The 16,836-nt window shown below is 54.5% G+C and overlaps 1 protein-coding gene and 1 long non-coding RNA gene across 5 annotated transcripts; one reads left to right on the top strand and one right to left on the bottom strand.

The window, feature by feature from the left end:
* Positions 1–2,501: 2,501 nt before the first annotated feature.
* Positions 2,502–8,236, top strand: FXYD6 (FXYD domain containing ion transport regulator 6). The gene is given in 7 exon segments (NM_001252336.1): positions 2,502–2,568; positions 3,110–3,145; positions 3,265–3,339; positions 4,030–4,066; positions 4,868–4,917; positions 5,438–5,488; positions 6,906–8,236. Coding segments are annotated over 6 exon segments (285 nt in total). The 5' UTR covers positions 2,502–2,510; the 3' UTR covers positions 5,467–5,488; positions 6,906–8,236.
* LOC119871804 lies at positions 8,233–16,800 on the bottom strand. Of its 4 annotated transcripts, none has more exons than XR_005359196.1 (5): positions 16,574–16,800; positions 12,010–12,245; positions 10,472–10,639; positions 9,708–9,955; positions 8,233–8,833 (listed from the first exon to the last, which is right to left on the bottom strand). It is a non-coding gene; the product is annotated as an uncharacterized LOC119871804 (long non-coding RNA). The 4 variants fall into 4 exon arrangements; XR_005359198.1 differs by having other exon boundaries at positions 12,152–12,245; positions 16,574–16,793; XR_005359197.1 differs by lacking the exons at positions 12,010–12,245; positions 16,574–16,800 and adding an exon at positions 11,343–11,470.
* Positions 16,801–16,836: the final 36 nt, after the last annotated feature.

Genomic DNA, 16,836 nt, shown 5'->3' on the forward strand with positions numbered 1-16,836 from the left:
TGTCTCTAGAACATACATTTTCCTACTGCAGAGTGACCCACTCATGGGCCTAGCCTTTTTATTTTAAAAAGGGAAACTATAGAAAATATCAGAGGTTGTCATTCATTTTAAGTATTATTTTGCAATGTTGTCCCAGGTATATATGAATATATATTTGCACTGAGTTCCAGCGTAAAAAGTATTTCATATGACAATGATGGCAAAAAATGTGAAAAACAGTGTCTTGCGTGTGTGCCCTGGGCAGTGTGCAGAGAAATGTTCACAGCTGTGTTATTTACAACCACGCAAAATGGGAAAACCAAAAAAGATAATCAAGTGGCAGAGCATGGACAGGATAATTAACCCACATAGTGGGATACCACACAACCTCAGAAGTGAACGAGCTAGGGTCACGTGTCGTGATGGATGAATCTTAGGAACATAATGTTGAACAAAAAAAGCCAGTCCCGGAAGACTGTAAACAACATAATATCACAATTACAAGGCTCAAAAGAGCTCCACTAAACACTCGTATTAATATCTGTGCGATAAATAGATTTTTAAGAAGAAGAGCAGGAGAGATAGCCAGACAATCAAAGTTCTGAAACCAGCCACGACATCCATGGACCTTGAAAACATGATGCTAAGTGGAAGAAGCCAGATACCAAAGGCTACAGATTGTACGATTCTTCTACATGAAGTGTCTGGAATAGGCGAATCCACAGAGAGAGGGGGAGATGATGGTTGTCAGGGGCCAGGGGGTGGAGAGAACAGAACAGGAGCAACTGCTGATGGGGACAGGGTTGCTTTCTGGGGTGATGAACACGTTATGGAATCAGTGCTGATGGCTGCACAGTTTTCTGAATGTACTGAAAAGCACTGGATTGTACACTTTTAAGTGACTTTCATGGTATGTGAATTATATCTTAATCTAAAAACGTCTTTGAGTAGGGTGCCTGGGTGGCTCAGTCAGTGATGCATCCGACCTTGGTTTCGGCTCAGGTCATGATCTCAGGGTCCTGGATGGAGCCCTGCCTTGCCAGGCTCCGTGCTCAGTGGGGTCTCCTGGAGATTCTCCCTCTGCCTCTGCCCCTCCTCCCGCTCACATGCATTCTTTTTCTCAAATAAATAAATAAATCTTTTTTAAAAATGCCTTTGAAGAACAAGCCAATGATGACAAATGTATGGGTACTTGTTGTCCAGGATACTGATCACCTGTGGGAGTGAGGCAGAGGGAGGGGGGATGGGTTGGAAGAAAGTACAGGTAAATGCAGCAGGTGTTTGTAAAGGTCTAGTTCTTAAATTACCGGTGTTCGTCTTACTGAGCTTCATTATACGCGTGTGCTACATGCACTTTTATAGATACAGAACATGTAAAATTGAAAAGAATTGCAAATCTTAGATGAATGGCATTAGAAGCAAATTACTGCCTTTTGGTAAACACTTCCTGGGAGGCTTTCTCTCATGGGCCCCGCGGAGCTGGATGCAGTTGTTCTGACCTCTGGTGGCTGAGAGGTGAAGGGCAGCTGGGGCTGCTTGCTTGCGGCCTGAGAGGCAATGGGGGTGATCCCTCGGAGCCAGCATGGTCCTGGCCACTCGATACCAGTCCAGGGTGCAGGCCACTGCCAGGCTCACCCCCATAAAGGGTGGACAGCCTTGTGCTTTTCTAGTTTGGGCTTTTCTCCCCACTTTTCCTTGCTGGCTCATCACCACACTTGTGTAAGCCCAGGAGTAAGGTGTGTGTCATGGCACTGAACTCTGTCCCTGGAAGGGACCAGCTGGCCACCTTCCACCTCTGTCCAGAGGACCCATCCTGGGGACCCTGGCCCCAAAGACAGGGGCTTGATGAGCTCACGAGGGCATCAAAGCACCTTTGTTTGACCAAACCGCCTTCCTGGAGGAGTATTAACTCCATGAAACCTGTGGGAAGCATCGACTCGGGCACTTTAGAAGTGAGGGTGTCGGGCATCTCGGGGTTTACCACATGGAGACCAGTGAACAGCAAGCCTCCCCAGCCCCGTGTGGCTGGCTGGGCTAGAGAGGCATTCACTTACCTGCCCCATTCAGTCTCATCAAACGTGGGGAACCTGGCCGGGAAGTCCCAAACCTCTTAGTGACCTGGAGGTGGCCTCAAGAGGAGGGCGCAGCAGAGGGTCATTACCAAAGCCCTGGGGGCTTTCTGGCTTGGGCATGGGAGAGGCAGCGTGGGCTCTCAAGGAGGGCTCCCCAAGGCTCTGCTGCTCACTGTCCTGCGTGTCCAGCTCAGGCAGGCTCTTCCCCTACAGGATGGGTCAGTCCCTGCGCCTACCGATTGCATTGATTCTGTTGTAGGAATTGAATTAATGCAGGCAGAGCTCTCCTTAAGAGTTGGGCAAACGGCAGCTGCTTCTGCTCTATCACTTTCACGGTGTTGAGGGTGCTCAACGTAGACCTGGGAACCCCACTCAGAGCCCCCTAATCAGGCTGAGGGTTGGGGTGGGGAGTCCCCCATGCAGAGAATGACTTCTCCTCCTCCTCCGTCCGCAGACACCATGGAGGTGGCACTGATCTTTCTGTGCAGCATGCTGGCTCCCACCGTCCTGGCCAGTGGTAAGTCCCCCTCCAGGTCCCGACCCTGTGAGACTATAGGGCCGGGCAAGGGGGCTCTCAAAGTCTACATGTCTGATCAGTGACGGCCCGTCCCCGCTTTAGTCAGCAGAGAAGGTGCTGGAAGGCAGCAGGTGTTCTCCGAGCCGCCTCCAGCCTGCCCACCCCTCCCCACAGAGCCCAGCAGGCTTTACCGTCAGTCCTCAAGCCTTCCAGGTCTCTGTAGACTGTCGGTCTGAACCTCAGGAGCCCACTCTAGAACCTGACCTTGGTCTCTGTTTCCCTGGCTGTTAACAAGAGGGTAACAGCCCCTGCCTCGCAAAGGATGTGGATGTGCTGTGGAGGCAGACTCACACTGGGGTTCTGAGCCGAACCCCCCTCGACTCTCAGGCTGGCCCACCCTTCTCTGCCTCCCCAGGCACCTGTATGGTGCTTCCCAGGAGTCCCTTTGTGAGAAATGAGGCCTGGGGGGCTTGGGTGGTATTCGGGAACCAGAGGTATAAGTGTCTTTCTCTTGCCCACACTTGTTTCTTTTTTTCAGCAGCTGAGCAGGAGAATGAGAAGGACCCTTTCCATTATGGTGAGCTTGATGGGAACCCTGGGTGGGGAAGGGGAGGTATAGCCCCACCCGGGGGAGGGCAAGCCATGCTCTTCCCCACCTTCCTCTCATTCCATGTCTCACTCTTGCTCCTTTGATAGACTATCAGACGCTGAGGATTGGGGGCCTGGTGTTTGCCGTGGTGCTCTTCTCGGTGGGGATTCTCCTTATCCTGAGTAAGTTCGTTCCCTGTTTGCTCTGGAAGGGTGTTGTCTGAGGCTGCTAAGCAGGTAGAGAATGGTGTCAGAGCCAGGCCACACCCTCACCTGGACAGAGAAGAGGCTGTCCATCCTCCCTGGTATCTCTAGGACCTAATATACAGCCTGGGGCACATAGTAAGTGCTCAGTAAAACAGTGAAGAATGAGCAAAATAAATGCTTGATGAAAACAAACGGAATAGGAAGGGGCAGGGTGGCTCTCCTGGGGCTTGTGTCCAGGAGGCATAGGTGGGGCAGGGTCCACAGGAGTTAGAGGCTGTCCCCAGAGTGCTCCGGAGGATGTGCCCTGCATTTGTTTTTCCCACATGAGCCTGGGCTGCATGGAGCCCTGTGCACTTGCCTGATTGAGTCGACTCAATCAGTGGCAGGGTAGTCAATTGAAGCCACTGAATCGTTGAACCTTGACCTCAGAAGAACCCTACTCCAAGGATTGCTGCACGTTGCTGTGTTTTTTATGTAGTCCTATGTGGCAGCCCTGCTCTGGTCAAGCCAGGAGCGTGACCTTGGGCTCAAGCCGGGAGCATGACCTTGGGCTCAAGCCGGGAGCATGACCTTGGGCTCAAGAAGCATGACCTTGGGCTCACAGCGGGAGCATGGCCTTAAGCTCGAGCTGGGAGCATGACCTTGGGTGGTTTCTTTGCTTTTTAGGTCGCAGATGCAAGTGCAGTTTCAATCAGAAGCCCCGGTAAGGATGCCGTGTCTGTGGACATCTGGGGTGAAACTAGGAAGGGACAGGGAGGGCCCCCTGGTGTGTGAGCCCAAATGAGCGTTCTTTTGACTTCTTAGAAAGAGGCCTTGTGTGTGTGTGTGTGTGTGTGTGTGTGTGTGTGTGGAGAGCAGAGGAGAAGCTTTGAGCACTGCCAGGCATGTTCTGGGGCAAAGTAAATCTCAAACTGTTGAGGCGAGCCCCTCCTCTCTTCTGATGTATATTAGGGAGGGGAGGTAGGCAAGAAGGTGCTGGATGCTCGTCTGGAGGCCCTGGAGACAGTTGGGCTTGGGAGGAGGGATGCAGAGGGCCTCAGAGCCTCTCAGGAGGTCTACATCCTTTCTATAGGACCTGTGTCACTGCCCCTGCTTGTTACCTGCTCATGGGGCTCTTCGGCTGAGTAGAAGCTTGGGCTCCCTGTCATTCATCCCCTCCCTTAAAGAATGTACCCCATTAGTCCACTACAAAAACCAGGGGTAGCACTAGGACCTCCGAAGTCCAAAGTCTGGCAGGACACAACCCAAGCCCTGAGGCGGCCTTTGGCCACTCCTTCCCAGCACTTAGTTGTCTCCAGAGCCAACACTGAAGGTTCCTGTGAGTTCCCGACACCGCATCCTTCAACCCCAGCTTCTACCCCCTGCCCCACGCACCCCCAGGTGGAGAGTGCACCCGCCCTCCAGTGACTCAGTGGGGACCCATGCAGACTGTCGCGTGGCAGCAAGGAGACTGGGCTTGCTGTGCAGACCTCTGACGGAAGGGCTGTGTCTCTTGTTCTTGCAGGGCTCCAGGGGATGAGGAGGCCCAGGTGGAGAACCTCATCACTGCAAATGGTAATGTGACCACCAGCCCCGGGGGATAGAAGTCACTGCGGAGGGTCCTCGGACATCTCAGGGAAGGGTGGTCATCGGGCACCACGGTCTCCCTAGGGCTAAGCAGACGTGCTCCCGTGTCTGTGCCGTAAAAGGGGCCTCCAGGGCCTCTGCTCTGCGTGGCTCCCTCACCTCCCCCAGACAGGCTTCCTTCTCCCTACTGACAGCCACTGTTCAGAGGGCATCCGCTTTGTGTTGGGCACGGTACCAGGGGCCTTCATGTGATTAGACCTCACTGTCAGCATTTTATCACCAAGGGACTCAGAAAAGCTAAGGAATGTACCAGACTCTTAGAATCAGCAAGTAGCAGGGTGAGGATTTGCACCTGGGTCTGTCTGACTCAGAATCCTGCCAAGTTGCCTCTTGGCTGTATGGTCCAGACTCTCCCCTGGTGTCGGGCACGGGCACAGCTGCCTGCAGGAGGGTGGCCTGCTGGGGTGAGGGGCCCATTCACTGCAACCCATTCAATTTTTTTTTCTAGCAACGGAGCCCCAGAAAGCAGAGAACTGAAGTGTAGCCCTCGGGTAGGAAGGTAAGATTCTGTCTCTGTGTCTTTTTCTGGTCCCATCACTGTTCATTCCCCAGAGAAGAAGTATGGGGCCAGCTGGTGCGGCGGGCACCGCTTTTATTATGAGCCACGCTCTGAGAGCAGTAAGACAGGTGGAAACATCTGAGATGCACCACACATGCGCAGTAAACAGTTGGAAAATCAGGCTTCTGCACAACCCAGTGGTCAAGTGCATGGGGTGTTATTTTAGCTGCCACGTGGGTAGGACTTGGGAGAGAAGTATGGTTCGTGAAATACCCCTAATATCAGAGCAGCATGAAGATAATGGCTTTTAGTGATGATTCAGAAGGTATCTTAGGGTGACTTGAAAAAAAATTAACATTGCATAATGAAACTTTCTGTGTCTACAGAAAATCGAGGAGAAGAGTGGGTTACCCGCCCCCCCCCCAACCTGCATCATCCATGCACAGCCTTCAGAGGCATTGTGTTTAGTATTTGCTTCCGTTGATTATTGTAGGGACACAGAAGAGTAATAACTGAAGCGCTTTAGTTTGCAAAATATTGCCACACGCAGACTTGGTTTATGATGTACCTAGGAACATACTGGGGCCGGGGGGTGCGAGGGGGGCAGTCCACTCATGTCTGCCTTGCATAAGGCATGATAGACAGGTCTACAACTTCATCCTAAATTGTCAGTGAAGAGATTTCTCGTGCAGAAATGCCCGGTACACCACGAGCTTTTACTGTGATGGCGATAACACGGTGGACTTGGGTAGCATGTGAATTTTTTCCTAGGTGCTTTGATGCCCTCGTGACAGCCCCGTGGGTGAGCAGAACAGGGCTCGTTATGTCCATCTTCCAGATGGGGCTCGGAAAGGTCAGGGATTGCCTACGTGCGAGGTGGCCATCGATGCCAATCCTGGGGGGCAGGTGGCCAGGCTGGCGGCTTGGTGTTCTGTCCATTTGTGGCAGCCAGCAGGGCCCATCTTGGGCGTGGGGAGCGGGGGGGGGGGGGGGGGGCGCTCCAGGGAGCGAGGTGTGAGCTAGCAGCTGTCGTGTCTTGGCTTTAAAAAAAAAAAAAAAAAACAACAACAAACTTGGACTTCCTCAGAAACCTTGTTCTCTTAGGTCATGAGACTGTGAGCAACTACTGGCAGTGTCTTGACAGAGAAATTCTGGGTTTAACAATTTTCTTTCCACAGCTACCAGGTTCCAGCCCTGCTGAGAGAAGCACTCCCCTGAGGACCCCTCCATGCCCCCCTCTTTTCCCTGCGAGTCAGGCCCGTCCTTCTTGTGTCCCCAGGAATGTGGTGCTCGGAGTGGGTCTCATCCTGTGGGTCTCAGTGGCCAGAGAGACTGTGCTAAAGGCAGGGAGGCAGCAGGTAGAGATTCCCGAAAGGAACCGAAGTTGTGTTTTAATTTAAATTCTCTCCGCCTTTAGCCTCCAGAACCTGAACGGAGCTGCTTGAACCTTTAGATGCAAATGTTGATGCTTAAGAACACCGGCCACTTCAGCAGCAGATCTTTCCCCAGGAGAAGCCAAGAACATATGTGTCCCCCTGGCCCCCTCCCCATCCCCACAACACGGTCCGCAACTTAATGATGCAACTAACACCCGCCTCCCCTGCCCACAGCCTGCGGTCCCGTCCACCTCCTGTGACGTGTCTGTGTGTGTTTGATGACCGTGGTCTCTGTGGCTGCTTGTTTGTGGATGATGTTGTATTTTAGTGACCCTGGACTCACTTTCCTGGGCGGGTGCTGAGCCGTGTCGCCATCAGCCCCTCCCTGCTCCCCGGTGCCCCCCACCCCCTGATCATCTCCCACTCCCGGGAGCCTGCTTTTTCCCTTGAGAGACCAGTCCCTTCTCTTGATGTAGGGGTGGGTGTAGATAGGGGTAGGGGGCATGGGTGGGGGTCTCCAGTTGTCTCGGGACTTGGGAAGGTTTACATCACCTTCGTGATCCCTCTTCACATGGCCTCTCTTCGCTTCCTTTGCAAGAGCCTGGCTCCTGAATTCTAACCCTGACCCGAGTCTGTTCTGGGGTCTCTCCGCAATCAGAGGGGCGCAGCAGGGAGCTGGTGAGCCCAGTTTTGCCTCCGGGCAAGCTCTGCGCCATCCATGGTCGTTTCCTCTTGGGGCTTCCACCACGGAGTCCTCATCTGCCCCTGCACCAAGGAAGGCAGAGCAGCCCGGGATCCCGGGGCCAGGGCTTCTACTCTGCCCCTGGGGAATGTGCCCCTTGCATATCTTCTCAGCAATAACCCTGTGGGCTCTGGAACCCTCCTCCTCTCCCCTGTCGTCCCTGCTTCTGAGACTCCCAGCTACAGCCCGGCTCTTCTAGACTCAGATTCCTGTCCCTGAATGAGGTCTCTGGTAGGCAAGGGCTGAGAGGATCCACTCTGTTGGGGCCAGCACTCTGGGGGCGGGGGCGGCAGGGGGAGCAGGGGTCCTTTGCTTCTCTGCCCCCCGTCCCACTGCTCAGGCAGCAGCGATGACTCCTGCACCGTTGGCCTGTCGCCGATTAGAGCGGCAAGTGTGGCAGCTGGGCTGCAGGTTAGAGACCGGGCAGGTCCGCGCAGCCCTGCTGCGGAGGGAACAGCAAGAGGCTGAAAGTCAGGAAGGATGGCAAGTCCAGCCAGACCCCGCCCGTCCCATCCATCGTGTTCTCGTGGAAACTAACCAAACCGCGCCGCTGTGACCGGGACTGCTGTTCTCCGTGTTGTGATCTATCCTCTCAACAGCAAAAAGGAATAAAATACCATTTGTTTCCTAGTGGCTCTGAAGTGCTTTCCTCTGTGTAAAGAGCTTGAGCGTGTGTAGGGCCTGTGGGACACCCCCTTGGTCAGAGGGAGGTGGCGGCAGCTGGGCGGCAGCCAGGTGGTGTGTGTGGTCCAGCGGCGCGACACTGAGCCTCTTCCCTTCCCCTGGACCCCTCCTCACTCCTTCCTCCTCCAGCCGCCCCCTGCTCCTGGGTCAGTGGCCGAGGCTCTGCCCCATGGCGGGACCTGTGCCTAATGCATGTCCTGCACAGCACAGAGTCACAGTGGCTCCACCAAAGACATGCTGGCCTAGAAAGAAAGGCTCTAACCTCTCCCTTTGGTCAGTTCTGGGGCCGCCACCTAAGGACTTGGCAAAGAGGGTGTGGGTGGGTCACTTGGGTTATGATCAGAGCTCTTACCCTTTCATCTTTCTCTAAACCCAAATACTGCCTCCTCCTCGATGAAGCCTTCCTGGACTTCAGGTAGAATGAGCAAGTCCCTTTCTGTGCTCCGGTTCACACTGGTTCCTGCCTTTATCTTCACATTTAGTGCTCCGTACCTTGCCTCCAAACTGTGGAGTCCAGGTGGACAGTGTCCATTCATGAATCAGCTGTGGTGACACAATAGATGGCACATAGGGGCCAGGCGTCACCTACGGTGTCCTCCCAGAGATGTTCCAGTTCAGTCTTTGAGAAAGTACTGTTGGCCAAATAAGCACAGCTGCAAGCTGATTCTCTGGGAGGTCACTGCTGGGCGCCCCCCAGCTCTGGGCGTTTCGTGTGTTTGTATTGCAAGACACAATTCCCAGTGGGTAAGGACTAATAAGTCTTGTTCTAAAAGAGTGTCTGGGACACCTTCACACCATCCCCCACCCCCAAATCTTCAAAGAGTCTAGATTCTGGGAGTTGTTTAGAGCTACAGAATTGGCAGGTGCAGGTCCTGAGTGACATGGAGGTCCAGCTACTCCCTGGCCACCCCTGGGATGTGCAGAGTGCTTATCCTACTTCTGCAACTGCCCTGCCCTCTGCCCGCCCCCCCCCCCCAGGTCTTTGAAAAGACTGGGGCTTTTCATTGAGATCTTAGCTCAATTTTGTCAGAGATCATGGGGGCTAAAAAAAAAAATCTCTGGTTGCACCTAAAGTTTGTAAATAAGCGACCATTTGCGGGTCAGGGAATCGACAAGTCTGGTGGCAGTTTCAGAGCTTGGCCCGAAGAAGACCCTGAGGCCCCAGGAACACAAGAGATGATGGATATACCTCTTCACATTCATTATTAAAAATAAAACGTTAAAATAAGTGTGAGGAAATCTAATGGAGGAGATTCTGATTTTTCTCACAATGATCATGTTAATGGCAGAGAATGATGTTATTCAGCTCTGGCGCATCTAGAAAATAGTTGTCCCTCCTTTGCCAGACTGTCGGCACCCACTTATTTTCCCTCCTGATAACCCAACCTTATCTCTGAGGCAGGTAGGATATTCATACCTTACAGATTCTCTGCTAAATTTGTGGCTGGTCTAGGTCACAGCCTTGAGGCCTGGAGGGACGAGGAACAGGGCCTGGCTGTCTGTCTCCAAAGCTCCCTCTGGCATGCCAGGCAGGCCTGGTTTCCCTCTGCAGGAGAGGGCTGATGTCCAGAAGAAGAGGATCACAGGGCATGGTGTGACCACATCTGGAACCTGGCTGGCCCTTCAGGGCATACACCAGCTAGACTGTACTCTGCGTCTTGTGGCCTGGAAATAAGATGCATAATGACGATCAAAATAATGGCAATAATATTATTATTAATAACTACATAAAGCAGCTAATATGTGCCAAACCCTGCTCATGTCACACAGCTCAACTCATTCAGAACTCACAGCCCTACCTGGTGGTATCTCAGTTTTACAGAGAAGGAAACCATAGCTCGGTGGGACTGGCCTGAGTTTGCACTCCTGGGGACAAAGCCAAGGTCCAGCCCAGATCCATCCAGCTCCAAGCCCATCTTGCTCTGTGCAGCAGAAGAAAGGATATAGACCCATTTGGGTGCATATGGGAGGAGCAGAATTTGGCCTTGTGTGAGGGAGTCCCTGGTTCTCACAGCTGTGATGATCCCAAATGGGAGTGAGCCCCCTGTCACTGGGAATGTTCAAGAATGGACCCTCTGACCAAGAGGGACTATGAGAATCTACCCGGGATGGCCAGATCTACCCAGGTCCGGGCTCAAATTGAGGACCATCTCCCCTGCCTCCACCCCAACACCCACTCACAATGGACAAGCCCTTTCTCCCTCTCTGGTCCAGGGCTGTAGAGTCAGGGAAGAAGAATCCAGAATCCAGGCATGGATTGCCATTTGATGTGTGTCTTCCCTCTGGACCAATGTTCCACGCTGGCAGGACCATGTCTGACCAGGCAGCCCCGAGGCCGGTGACTGATATCTGTAATTTGGTTGGATATAGGAACTAAGACTTGGTTATATAGGAGAGCTGCCATGCTGTGCCACTTCCCAGAAGGGAATGCTAAGTCCCCAGGCCTCAGACACTGATTCCCAGGTGTCCTGCACATCTTACCTCCCAACTACTGCCCCCTCCCCATGAATTCCACTCCAAGGGTTTTCAAGCCTGTTTGCATGGAGGTGTTTGTGTTATTTAACACCACATAAAAATAGGTCAATCTGCCTTCTGGGCCCCCGGGCTGTGACCCTCCCCACCACTCTGGTGTGTGTGGTTTTATTGTTTTTGCTTTTTGTTTTTGCAAGTTGTGGATTGGAACTTGCCAAATTGTTCTTGGAAGAGAGTCAGAGGCAGAGCGCAAGCAGCAGGGAGGGGTGGGGGGTGAGGGGGATGCCAGGCTGAAGGACACGCCAAGGTCACTGGGCTCTCTCCTTCCTCTGGGGAGGAGGGCTCTGGCCTCCCAGTGATCGTGGGCTGGCAGGGGTGGCCGGGCAAAGCCAGGGTGGAGGGCTGTCCAGCTCTATCTGGTTCACCCCACCTTGTCCCTGGCTGCTCTGCCTCACTCTGGGCCCAATGAGAGAGAGAGAGCGCGAGAGAGAAAGAGACCAGGTGTGTTTGCCTGAGCCAGGGGAGGAGCTTTGGAAATACCTGTCTCCAGGCCACAAAGAGGAAGAATGCCACCTCTCACCATTAGTGTGATTCATTGCTGTCACAGCTAAACTCCAGGGGAGCAGAATCAGCCAGCTCAAGCCAACCGGCTGTTGATTTTATGGAGCAGGCCCCAGCCCTGGGCCTGCTTGCACAATAATGGGGCACCTGCCAAGACAGTGATGGCAGAGCAGGTGATGCTGGATCGGATGTCACAGACGGCTAGGGCCGGAAGGGGTGGCAGGGGGAGGGGCCCCTGCACTGTCCTGAGGAGTGGGCTCCTGCCTCAGAGCCAGTCTTGGAGGCAGGCAGGCTGGCGGGGGCGAAGGAAGCTCAGGACATTCCCTGGTAGTCCCCTCCCCTCTAGCTGTGTAAGCTTAGGGACACCCCAGCATCTGTCATTTTCTTTGCAAAATGTAGTCCTTTCCTGGCCAGAGGGTAAGCTGGGCTCCAGTGTAACCCTGGGAAAGCCACTTCAGCCTCAGTTTCCTTACCTGTGCAATGGGCCCAGCAATACTTTTCCTGTTTCCTCACAGGTCACAGTGATACCGTGGACACACTGAAAATTCTACGTGCAGCTATGATTGTATTATTAATATGTATACTACCTCTCATTCCCTTACGCATCCTTTTTTTTTTTTGCATCCTTTCTTTGATAGCGGAATGCCCCTCCTGCCTGTCAGACCTGGGTTTGAGTTCTGGCTCACCTACATCACAGTGCAGTTTCCTCCTCTATTAGATGCATACTACAGAACCTGTGTGGCTGAGTCATTGGGAGGAACAGAGCAGGTCCAGGAGGCAAAAGCTCTTTGGAACTCTCGAGAACCATGAAATGGATGGAATTGTTACCAAGTGAGGATTTCTGGGCACCAGACTTTGAGAAGACACAGGCATATCACAGACACCATAAGCTGAGTTCTTGCAATAGGCCAGACTCGGCCACCTGTGAAATAAATGACAAAGATGGTTATAAAGCCAGATGTGAGCCATTTGGGCCACATCAGCATAATCCAGAAGGTCACGGAGGGAAGGCAGGAGCAGAGAGGGTGGGCTTGCTCCTGGAGGTCTTCCTGCAGCTGCTTTTCAGAAATAAGGAGGGAGGGGCGCCTGGGTGGCTCAGCCAGATGTGTGTCTGCCTTCAGCTCAGGTCATGATCCCAGGGTCCTGGGATTGAGCTCTCTGCTCAGTGGGGAGCCTGCTTCTCCCCGTCCCTGCTTGTGCTCTCTCTCTCTCACTTGCTCTCTCTCTCTCTGTGTCAAATAAATAAATAAAATCGTTAAAAAGGAGGGGGACGTGGTTACTAGGAGGAGAAGGACCACAGCTGGAGAGAGCAGCCCCTATTCTAGTTCAAGCTCAGACATGAGTTCTGAGAAAAGTCAAGAATGCATTTCTCTCCAGGGTATTCACTGCGGGAGAGGTGGGTCAAACAGGTTTGCCCTTGTCACCAGCTGTAGAAACAGAAGAGGACGTCCTCATCCCTTGCCAGCTCAGGGGCAGAAAGCCTCGGTGACCTTGACTTTCATAGTACATTGCCCTTTGGCAGCTCCCAGGACCTGTGTGCCCCACGGCTCAGGTCATCTTGAAGCCAACACTTAAGGAATGGACCCTCCAGGACCCACCTCCCCTGGCCTCGCCTTATAAGACCCCAGTGACCCTGGCATCTGCGGCTACAGCAGGAGACAGAGCCAACACTCCTTGGGGTTTGGGACCTCTGGGCAGCACGGATCGGCGTCTGGGCCCTGCCGCCTTCCCTGCTGAGGGGCCACGCATGCCATGCAGCTGCAGACGGACCCCAGCCCGGAGCCAGGGCTTTCTTGGGGCTCTGGCTTCTTTCCAGCTGCAAGCCGACACCAGGAAGACTGCTGGGGACCTGGGGTTCAAGGCTGTGCACGCTGACGTGCAGCCCCAGACATGGGGGGATAGCAGGCTGGAGAGTCCCATCTTGGGAAGGCGGGTGGTGAGGGCCTTTGCCTTTTGAGCACCAGGCAGACGATGCTCGAGTGGTGTTCCAGCCTGCTGCCTCCCTTGCCATGGAACCCAAAAGTGACCACCCAGACTATTGTCCTGAGACTGAAGATTCAGGGGACAATGGAATGCTGCCTGGGGAAGACAGGGGAGACTGAGGCATGACAACCAAGGATATTGTCCCACTGGGTATGACAGTGATGGAAGAGGGACTAGGACATGGGGCTACCTCTCCATGCCTCCCAAAGATCTCCTTGGCTCCAGCCTGGAACAATCAGACAAAGCGAGTGTGGCTTGGGGCAGGAGTCGGGGGGTCTTGGCCTGCCCCATAGCCTTTCTGGGACAGCACTCCCACCTCGTTTGGCCCCGTATCCTGAGAAAGACTAAAAGAAGAAGTGCAGCCAGACCCCAGCAGTGACCAGCAGTGCTGCATAGGTGCAGGGGAGGAGAGGAAGGTTGGGGGTGCTGGGTGGATGGTAGGCTGGCAGAGATTGTGCTGAGGGTCAGGGAGGGGAAGGTGCTCTGGGAACATGCTTTAGAGATCGTCTTGGCAAGGGACTGAGCCCAGGGAGGGGATCACAGTGAGGGTCTTTGCTTCCTTGAAGGCCATCTCGGGTGTGGGTAATGAAGTCGACATTTGTTAGGACCTTCTCTGGCCAGGCCTTCCACCTACATCATTTCAATTCCTACAACAACCATGCAAGGTAGGTGCTTTGTCCCATTTTACAGATGGGAGAAGAGGACCGGAGAGGTGACCTTCCCCAGCATCACAGAGTCCACAGTGAAGAGTCAGGTTGCAAAGGGGCTCATGTGTGGTGTGTCTGTCCCAAGGGGTGCCCCGGCATGGAGAGAAGCCTGGGAGGAGGGGCTCTCCTGGGCGTCTCTCTGGGGACCGTGGGGTGTGGGCTGAAGGAGCCAGGGAGAGACAGCAGGGCATCTCTGAAAGAGGGGCACCCTTGTCGCCAGTGTCAGCCAGGCCGATGACCTCAGCTGGAGGAGGACAAGACATCTTTTTTTTTTTTTTTTTTTTTTATTGGTGTTCAATTTACTAACATACAGAATAACACCCAGTGCCCGTCACCCATTCACTCCCACCCCCCGCCCTCCTCCCCTTCTACCACCCCTAGTTCGTTTCCCAGAGTTAGCAGTCTTTACGTTCTGTCTCCCTTTCTGATATTTCCCACACATTTCTTCTACCTTCCCTTATTTTCCCTTTCACTATTATTTATATTCCCCAAATGAATGAGAACATATAATGTTGGAGGACAAGACATCTGAGGGAGGACTTGGGTGTGAGCAAGAGAGAGTAGACCTGCTTGGCTCTTCGCTCCAGGTTCCCCCTGAAAGGAGAAACAAATGCTTTCACAAAAATGGCTGTAGGTCTTTGGGTGAAGCACTGGGGGGAAGTAGAGGGTTGGGGTGAGAACTCCCCAAGGAGGACTCTGAGGGGGGGGGGCTGTTGGCAAGGCATGGGGGTTGCTGACCACCCCCGTCCCTCTGTGGGAATAAACTAGTTCCTGTTACCTATTACAGGGCAGGGGATTTCAGGGGAAGAGGCTGTTTAGGCAAGTTCTGGGGCCTGTGTCACAGGAGAGAGGATTTCACATCCAGGATGTATTCAATGGTTTAACAAAACTAGCGGTCCACCCTGTGCCCAGGAATCTACGAATGAGCACAACAAACAAAAATCCTTGCTTTCCTGAAGAAAAGAAACAAACAACTAAAGTAGGGATTTGAGATATTGCAGAGAGTGGGGGTGAACATTTTAGATTAGGGCGCCAGGAAGGGTCTCTTCTGAGTCAATCAACAAAGAGAGACATGAGCAAGGTTAGCCAGGAAGTTCTCCAGAGATAGAGTGTTCAGGAAGACGGAAGGGCCAGTGCAAATGTCCTGAGGCAGGAGCATGCCTAGAGGGTGAGAAGGCCATCAAGGAGACCAGCACGGCGGGAGCAGAGAGAAGGGGCAGGCAAGTTGGAGACAAGGTCAAAGATGTCGTTGGGGCCGGATTAAGAAGTGCTGTATAGGACACAGAAAGGACTTTGGTTTATAATCTGAGCCCTCAGAGGCTTGGAGCAGGAGGAGAGAGAACCCTTTGTAGGTGATGGGGATGGGTGGGATGACTTTGGATGCCCTTTCCAGTTAGCCAGTCCGTGGCACAGGCTCTCCACCTGGGGTCGAGATGCCTTCCTTCACAGCAGGAGGGCCCGGTAGGGAACACAGAATGTGTGTAGGTGTGTGTTTGCGGGAGGGTGGGAAGGGGCTTCCGGCTGAGATCTTCACGTTTCCGAACCACTGCTGTTTGGCCCAGGTAGCTTCTGCAGTGCCATCTAGCCCCGAGATTTCTGAATCTCTCCAAGTGCCCAGCTTGGAGGATCTCAGCTCCGCAGCCCCGAGCTGCCCAGGTGTGCAGGTTCCACCTGGGAACAGGAGCCAAGGCGGGTGGTGTGAGCAGCTCGGCCCCCCGGCAGGGCCCTCAGGACAGACCTCAGCACCCCCAGATCACTCTCCTCCAGGCCAGCCCGTCGCTTCCAGAGCATCTCCCAGCCTGGAGGTGGCTCTCTGGGGGTGTCATTAGTCATCCCCTCTGGGCAGGAGACACTGCTCAGGAGGGACGATGGGGAGGCAGCTTGTTGTCTGACTGGAGCCGGAGGTCAGAGACTGGGGACAGAACCAGCATCTCCCAAGCCCTGCTTTCCAGGGGCTGCTCTGGGGTGGACAGGCAGGGTGGCCCACAAGTAACCGAGGGACTGAGCGGCACCCAGACTGCTTGTGGCGACCTTGCTCCAGGCCCTTGGAGGCCGCAGAGGCCGGGGAATAGACTTGGTTGAGCCAAGGCAGGAGGCCCGCTGTGCAGCTCCCTGTGGGCTCCGGGTCCCCCTGGGGACGGGCCCTCTGCTCCTCCCGAACGAGAGGTGCTGTCTTCCGGCCCGTCCCCTCTGGCACCAACCGGCAGCCCTCGGAGGCCTCGTTAGGCTGCTACCGGCTCCAGCTGGGCCTCCTGTGTGCGGCGGTGGGGCTGACAGCAGAGCCCGTGGAAGTCCCCGGGGGACGGGAGGGGCCCCAGCTGAGGATGGTTTGGCCACCACGGAACTGCTCACACCAGCTTCCCCTCCTGGCCCCAGCTGCTCCCCATCTCTACCCTACTACCTGCAGCTGCTGCCTCAGTCTCCCCAGCTGGGCCCTGGAAAGCACCCCTGCCCCACCCAGGGTGGCTGCTGAGGGGCTGCTGCCATTCTGCCCATTTCGGGGGACCCCCAGCTGCAGAATGAGATCTGGGGGCAGGATATGTCAGGGCGAAGGCCCTACCTGGCTGGAGGGTGGAGGTGCAGCTGAGTAGGAGCTTAGGAGGACCACAGATAGCTCTTGGGGTCTCCCCCCATCACCCCTCATGTGACCTTTGCAGGCACCCCAGGCTTCCTGGAGGCGACCGGCTGTGGCTTGCTTTGCTGTGGCTCCCAGCTTCCCCCTTCCTCGGGTGGAAGTCAGAGTCTCTCACGTGGATCCCTGGCCCCAGCCCATCCCCACTGGGCTGGCGGGCAGGCACCAGGTGAGGGCCCCCGCCAGCCCCT

Source organism: Canis lupus, chromosome 5 (assembly GCF_011100685.1).
Source record: "Canis lupus familiaris isolate Mischka breed German Shepherd chromosome 5, alternate assembly UU_Cfam_GSD_1.0, whole genome shotgun sequence".
Classification (NCBI taxonomy): Eukaryota; Metazoa; Chordata; class Mammalia; order Carnivora; family Canidae; genus Canis; species Canis lupus.